We start from the raw sequence: 7671 nt of genomic DNA, 5'->3' as shown, positions 1-7671 counted from the left end.
TGGTTGTCCCCTGTACCACACAGTGTCAAAGGGATTCCTGGACACAGAGATGCTCTCTGATGATGAGAGGAGGTTTGGAGACCTGTGTGGCTGCAAAGCTGACACCTAAAGCACTTAAAGCTGCTGTAAAAGGAAGCTCACGCGACTCTTCTATGCATGAAACCTGGTTTTGCTCAGAGGTGGTGGCTGTCCCCTCTGCAGCGCTGTCCTTGTGCCCTGTCCTGGGGACACTTGTGTAACTCGGGGATCTGGTTACTGCCGCTGCGGTGCTGGGGCTGCCGGGCTCAGCTGCCGCCCCAGTGCTGGAGCCATCCACTGTGGTGAGAGTGAGCAGGTCATGCAATGCTTCCCATCTGAAATCCTGAGGAGTTTGGTCCCTGAGGATCCCTCCCTTGGAAGGGGAACAGGAGATAACAGAGATGGAAAAGCTGAACCGAGAGCAGCTGTGGGCTGTCAGGGCTTTCCGGCAGATTGTCCATCTGCTGCCGTCTCCCCTCTGCGAAGGGTTAACTCTGGTTTTGCTCCGGATTACTGTGGTTGCAACATCTCCTGCTTCTGAAGCTGCTCTGAGGCTGGTGGGAGGGGACAGTGTCCCCAGGCTGGTACCCTCAGCTGGGGTGGGATTGGTGGAACTTCACCCTTGCTGAACCTCAGGGAAACACAAGGTGCTTTTCCCATCCCAGCCTCCTTGCTGCAAGCCAAGAACTATAACTCTTGCTGCAGCTGTGGGCTGTCCTGCATACCAGAGCTAAATCAGGGACCTGGGCAGTGTCACCACACACCCCCAGATACGTTCGATGTGGAGTTCCCATGACTGGAGCTGCTGGGCTGTCAGCCACCAGTTGTTTTACAGCTGACTGTGGAGAAGGGAAAGTTGTTGGCTGCAGGAGCTGCTGCCTGAAGAGGAGAAACTGGTGGAACTGTTTGGAACAACCAAACAGTGTTTTCCCACCTCTGTCCCCTGCTCAGTGTGTCCCCTGGGGCACAGGGGCCGGTGCTGAGGGCAGGACAGAGGTTGTGTGGGCACAGCGGGTGATGCTGGACCCGTGGGTGGCTTCTACCATGGTTTGAGCATCACCACGTCCCTCCTGCATCCCACTGCAGCAATAATGGCCTTCTCCACACAGCCTCATTGCATCTGGCCTTCAGCTCCCTGTCACGCCGCTGTCACCTGCCACCGGGAACATTTCCTAAATAGACCAAATCATTCTCTTAATGAGGTTTAATTTGCAGCTCTGCCAGCCGGGCGAGCAGCCTCTCCATCCCGCGGCGGGTGGTGCTGCAGGATTGGAGCCGGGGTGTTTGGAGAGCGCGGGGGCAGCTGTTTGCTCCCCTGCGGGTGCCTGAGTATAAAAGCCAACGTCAGGGCTGTGCTAGTCCAGGTAATGGAGGCTGCTGCCTCCCGCTTCATTAGAAATACAATTAAGCTCCTTTAAAAGCGCTCTGAGTGACCTCTAAAAATTGGATCTGTATTTCTGTCCATCTCCTCTTTGTCTTGTGCAGAATGATGTTAACCGCCTGCTTCCTGCTGTTCAATTTTCCCAGCACGTAATTACAAATTGTTTTGTTTTGTGTTTTGGTTTTTTTTCTCTTCAGCTTCCTGGCCGCTCAGAGCGGAGCTGCAAATAACCAAGCTTTTCCCCAGACCCCTTCCCTGCCTACATGGCTTGCTGATGGCTTCAGCTTTGTCAGGATCTGCTTTTTAGGGTAATTAAGGAATAGAAGAGCAAGAAGGGGCTGTCCAACCTCCTGCCTTGTCTTCCTTCTGCACCCTTGTTTGTGAAAATGATGTTGAAGGTTGTGCAAAGGGTGACTTGGCCACTTTGGTCTTCACTGAGCTTCCAGATGGTTTGATGCCAGAAGCCACCCTGTGCCCTGTCCCCCAGCATGGCTTATCCTCCGCCTTGGGAAGCAGGAGAGGCGAGGAGGTGGGAGAGGTGTGACCAGACACCCAAATATTGGTGTTATGGGTGGGTGGCTGAAGGGTGCATCCTCTTTGTCCCTTCCTGGTGGCAGAGGACACGTGCTTTGCAGGCAGGAACACAAATTGCCGTTACTCTGCCAGGGCTCAGGCGAGCGCCGTCAGCGACTGTTTCATTTATAAGCCGGCAGTGTGTGTTTTTTAGGGCAGCAGCAAGCGCCAAGCCTTGCTCCTGTGAAATCCCCCCTGCGGCAGAGGGGTCCTGGCTACAGACTGGGCACGATTTTGAGTCCTGCCAGCCCAGCCAAGCACCCAGAGACTGATGCTCCTTTGCTGGGCAGCCCCAGGAGCTCGGCTGGGAGAGGGCAGAGGGGTGAGAAGCACCTTTCTGTCTCTCTCTTGGTAAAATGAGCAAACCTGATGTTTCCTGCACATGGGGAGTGAGATGTGTTTCCCACCCACGGCTGCCCTGAGGTGCAGACCCTCTCTGGGGCAGGGGCAGTGGGTTTTTTGCCCGGCCTGGCCCCAAGAGCTACTGGAGACAGGAAGGAAATTGAACTGCACTCAAGATAGACACGTTGTTTGCTCTATATTTAGGACTATAATAATTAAGGCTGGTTGTTTATCCTGACAAACATGGTAATTAATAGTCTGTAGCAGACGAGCAAATCCTTCCTGCACCTGGGAACTGTGAGTTGTCTCTGGGAAGGGCAAGGGCCTCATTAAAGAGCTGCTGCTGCTGCTTGTGAGAAAAGCTATTTAGGGAACATCTGGCTGTTTGCTTTGTCACGCGTGGCTGGGTGCTGGTGCCGTGTGTGGGTGCTTTTGTGCCCTTTCTGTGTGTAAGGGCATGGAGCAGGAGGGTCCTGCCAGTCCCATGCAGGAGAAGGATGATGAACAGGAGGTGATGGGTGGGCAACACTGCCAGGGATGCAAAGAGGAGGGTGAGGATGCTTGGTGGCACCCAAGGGTGCGGTAATGTAGGTACCAGCATGCAGAAGCTTGTTGATAAATGCAGTGGGAATTCTTGTTGGTTGGTGGCACCAGGGAGGCATCTCGGAGGGCAGGGAGGTGACAGGCAGCTGGGATAAGCTTCTACCAGCTTTGGAAGGGACACAAGAAGCTTATGAGAGGAAATGGCTTCATGCTCTTCCCACTAGATGGGGATGGAGGCATTGCACAGCACACCCTGGAGCTCGGCTTGACACCAATGCCTCCTGCAGAGAGCACCCACGCTCGGCCTTCGCCCCGGTATCTTCTCGGGTGGGTGCTGTGCCAGCAGCTCAGCTCTCCCAGGGGTCTCAGGGCTGATGGGGTCTCGCTTCTCTGGCAGATGCTGCAGGACTGCCCGAAGGCCCGCAGGGAAGTGGAGCTGCACTGGAGGGCATCACAGTGCGCGCACATCGTCCGCATCATGGACGTCTACGAGAACCTCTACCAGGGGAGGAAGTGTCTGCTCATCGTCATGGAGTGGTGAGTCCCCGATGTGGTGTCACTGTGGGTGGGCTCTCCCCACAGGAGCAACCACAGCTTTGTGGGGTGGTGGGGTGATGACAAAAGTGGGGTGAGTACCTTCCTGCACAGCTGTCGGGGTGCTGGGGACCCTGGGGAGCTGCTGTGCTGAGGGAAGCAGCTAGGAGCCGTAGGGATGCAGACCCTGGAAGAGGTGCTGCACCGCTGGCGTTGGAGGGACGGCAGGAGCCGCGCTGGCTCTGAGTCATTCTGAGAACTCACTCGGTGTTGGGAGGCTTCAGGCCTGTGGTTCTCACTGCAGATCGATCATAACCAAACTCGCTTTGGCCATGGAAAGTCGGGGTAGTCAGCGGGTTCCTGGCACCCCAGCAGCCTGCGGTGGGATCTTCTGGGCAGCGCGAGCCGAGCCGATGCATCTCTTTGCCCCGTTGCACCTCTTGCAGCAGCAGTTGAGCGGCTCTGGTTCGGGTAGATGTTTGATATAACCTGGGGAGGAGGAGGAATGAAGGGGAAAGTATTGAAACCACATCCCAACCGCAGCTGTGATTTGATGCAGCTTCCTTGCCAAAACCTCTCCTCTGGCAAGCCGGTAGGTCGCCTGGTGGGGCAGCGGGTGTGAGGAGCGTGGCGAGCAGCACTGGGGTGTTTTGCCAGTTGATGGGGCTGGCAAAAAGGACACAGACACCAGCTTAATACTAGAAACAAACTTATTTTACTCTAGTTTAAAACAGGGGAAAAAAGAAGCAGCAGCAAGGTACAGAGTTAGAGGGTGATGCACCTGATCATTACGACATAGGAGAAAGCACAGTGATTAAGAAAGATTCATCACTAATTGCCCAAATACTGATCATCATCCAGATCTGTGCATCAGTTGGGGAGCTCTGTCACAGCAAAGGATCTGGAGAGCATTTCCTTGGCAATTGGGAAGTCCTAGGGAGTGTCCACTCGTAGGTGAGCTCTCCATCTTTGCTGCGAGAGGGTCCTGCTTTTATACAACCAAACAAATTACACAGCCAGAAAGGCACAGGAACGTCTGGTGGGTGAGTTTCACTTCACATGGGCACATCCTGGATTTGGCCAGGATCTGAGATATGTCCAAGAAGCTGCTATTTTGGTGTTGTGCACCTGGCTTTGGATTGTAGAAGGAAAAGTCTCATGGTCTTTTTTTTCATGCTGATGTGATAAAGGTCGGGAAAAGAATCTCATGGTCGCATTTCATGCTACTATGGTACAGGTTGGGAAGTTCACTCAAAAGTCAACTTTAATTTAAGGCTTAGAATTTAAACCTTTGTATATCACTGGGTGGGCAGCACAGCAGCCACCCGAGCAGCTCTTGTGTGGGAAGAGGTTCCTGAGAACAGCACCGGGATGCTGGGCAGCTGGGGATGGGGAAGGTTTGTGCGACGTGTTGGCTTGTGTGGGAAGAAAGCAGCAGCTGAAGGGTGGGAAAGGAGTCCCTGGGGTGACAGCAGCTCCCTGCAGCGCGTCTCTGCGGTCGCTCCCTGTGGTCTCAGGGATGCTCGGGGTGTAACACCCATCACAAGGCAGCGTGTGACTTTGGTGTGAGCACGGTGTGTCTCCTCGTGTGCTCCGTGTGGCGATGGCCCCAGTGGCTGTGTGCTCTGTATCACAGGTGTCCAGCGAATATCAAAGGCACTGGCAGGAGATGTTGTCTGTGCTGGGAAAGCTTGAAACCCTTTCTGCTTGAGCTAGATAAGGCAGGGACAGGAAGCACTGTTATCCCTGTCTTGTGGAGAATTATCCCTGATCTCACCCCTGATCTCTCTGGGAGACAAGTTTTTCCTTAGGGTACCTGGGGAGGGAGCCAGGCCAAGGTTTCCATGGTCCTTCACCACCTTACATGAGAGCTTGCTCTGCTGCGGTGGGATTTGGTCTCTGTGTCCCTCATCCCATGGGTGAGCCCGTGTCGGTGCCGCTGATGCCTCAGCCATGCTGTGATCTTTGCTCAGCACTTCTGCACGGGGTTAGCACCCTGAGGAGGTGGTTGCCTTGTGAGCTAAATGAGGCCAGGCGTGCTGGGAGCGCTCTCACCACCTTCGAGCCACGTTTGCTGTCTTTACTGTAAATGTCTTTCTGTGGGGAGACCACGTCCGCTTACACCCGGTGTCTCTGCTGCCAGCACAAAGCCTTTGCCCCGCTCATTTCTGGAAGGAGGAGGCTCTGAGATGCCCCATGCCCAGAAGCACCGACCCAAGGGCTTGGCTGGAGAAGGGGTTTGTTTCTTGCTGAGCTTGTGCAGCTCCTGACTGAGCATCAGAGGTTTTGGTACCGCTTGTGTCGGCGTGAGACGGGTGCTGCAGCATCTAATGCCTCCTGCTTCTCTTCCAGCTTGGATGGTGGGGAGCTCTTCAGCCGAATTCAAGACAGAGGAGACCAAGCCTTCACAGAACGGGGTATGGAACCCATGGGGACCTGGGCCTTTGTCATTGGGCCATTTCTTGCTATTTATAGGAGTGTCTCTGGTCCAGCTCGTTCCCTCAATCGCTCTTTTGAATCCCCAGGAGGGTTTTGCTCTTGGGGAATGAGGAATGTGGGTTAGAGTGGCCCTGCTTGTCCTGCTCAGTTGAGAGCAGGGTTAGGGGATGTTTTCTGAGTTGCCCCTGTGCTTTCTCCATCCCACTCCAGCACAGGCAGGAGCTTCAATGACCTTCAGAAACACCCACCCCCCCCTTCCAAAAAATGAGCACCAAGTCCTGTGATTCTCTGAGATCTCATGAATCTCATCCCCTCTGCTCCTGTGCTCAGGAAAAGTGTCCTCGCAACCCAAACCCTGAGCCTGTTACCCCTGTATTCAATGGGGAACAGCTTTCCTAACTGGTTTCTCTGCAATTTGGGGTCCCTGGTGGTAGTGGGGGCTGGGTCAACCTCCCCCCCACCCCAGAATGAGTCCTCCTGGGGCCTTGTATAGTTGGGTATTGGGATGAGCAGCTGGAGCCTGCCCCATCCCTCCTCCTGGGAGTTCCTCTCCCGTTTGGTGCAGGCTCCTGACCCAGAGATGGGTGCTGGTGGGGACCCTGCTTGGGAAGGGGGATCTGGGGCAGGGGAAACCACTCTGGCCTCAGCCAAGCTCTTTGGCTTCTGGTCTGTAGAGTAACCCAGGGAGTGGTGCTTGTTTTAACTTGCTTATCAAAGTTTCTGATGGGGTTTTTTTTGCTGCTTCAGAGGCTTCAGAGATAATGAAGAGCATTGGGGAAGCCATCCAGTACCTCCACTCTATCAACATCGCGCACCGGGACGTGAAGGTACCGTGCTGCTCACTCACCCGGCGGTGCTGAGCCCCTCTTGGCCTGTGGCAATGCCAAGGCTGCTCCAGCTCTTCTGCTCACTTCTTCTTCCTCGTGTTTTCACAGCCTGAAAACCTCTTGTACACCTCCAAAAGGCCCAACGCTGTGCTAAAACTCACGGACTTTGGCTTTGCTAAAGAAACCACCACACACAATTCCTTGGCCACTCCGTGTTACACCCCGTACTACGTAGGTAAGTGGCTGGGAAGTCTGAGCTTGCAGCTTTGCAGGGCTGGGGGGCAGAGCTGAGGAGGTTTGGACGGTGGCCATGTGCAGCCCATCATCTCTGCAGCCAGCCTGGAGCTTCAGTCATAGCGCAGGTGACTCCTGTCTGGGATGCTTGGGACTGGGGGCTGCTTTGGGTGCAGGTGGGTGCTGTGTTTGCTGCTGGCTGGTGCGTGCAGGATGGGCTGCTCTGAACATGGTGTTGGTGTGTGCAGCCCATATGTTGGGTGCTGGTGCCACAGCCACCCTGGTGCTGTGCTGGGCACCAACCCCCACTGATCCTGCCTCTGCTGCCTGCGTGGCCGTGCTGGAACCCGTGCAGCAGCAATTGAGCTGCTCTGAGCAGGGCTGCTGAGGCTGCTGGAGCTGCAGGCACATCTTCAGCAGCTCCAGTGTCTGTGTTTTGCACTGCTGAGGCTGCACCTCGAGTGCTGGGTTCAGTTTTGAGCCCTTCACTATAAGAAGGATATTGAAGTGCTGGAGTGTGTCCAAAGAAGCTGGTGAAGGGTCTGGAGAACAAGTCTTATGAGGAGTGGCGGAGGGAACTGCAGTTTAGTCTCAAGAAAAGGAGGCTGAGGGGAGACCTTCTCGCTCTCTACAACTCCCTGAAAGGAGGGTGGAGAGAGGTGGGGGTGGGTCTGTTCAACCAAGGAACAAGTGACAGGACAAGAGGAAATGGCCTCCAGTTGTGCCCAGGGCAGTTGAGATGGGATGTGAGGAAGAATTTATTTCCTGAAAGGGTTCTCA

The 7671-nt window shown here is 54.9% G+C and overlaps 1 protein-coding gene across 1 annotated transcript in view; it reads left to right on the top strand.

Moving 5' to 3' along the window:
• The first annotated feature begins 2771 nt into the window (after positions 1 to 2771).
• LOC104530635 (MAP kinase-activated protein kinase 2) overlaps positions 2772 to 7671 on the top strand; it is a 7025-nt gene continuing 2125 nt past the window's right edge. The window contains exons 1-5 of the mRNA XM_029086814.1: positions 2772 to 2825; positions 3255 to 3394; positions 5744 to 5808; positions 6578 to 6657; positions 6766 to 6892. Of these exons, the coding sequence (XP_028942647.1) occupies positions 2772 to 2825; positions 3255 to 3394; positions 5744 to 5808; positions 6578 to 6657; positions 6766 to 6892 (466 nt within the window). The remainder of the gene's footprint in view (positions 2826 to 3254; positions 3395 to 5743; positions 5809 to 6577; positions 6658 to 6765; positions 6893 to 7671) is intronic.

The sequence above is a fragment of the Antrostomus carolinensis genome, unplaced genomic scaffold (genome assembly GCF_000700745.2).
Source record: "Antrostomus carolinensis isolate BGI_N321 unplaced genomic scaffold, ASM70074v2 scaffold4859, whole genome shotgun sequence".
NCBI classification, from domain to species: domain Eukaryota; kingdom Metazoa; phylum Chordata; class Aves; order Caprimulgiformes; family Caprimulgidae; genus Antrostomus; species Antrostomus carolinensis.
The sequence above is the reverse complement of the archived record's forward strand: the minus strand, read 5'-3'. Positions and strand labels throughout refer to the sequence as shown.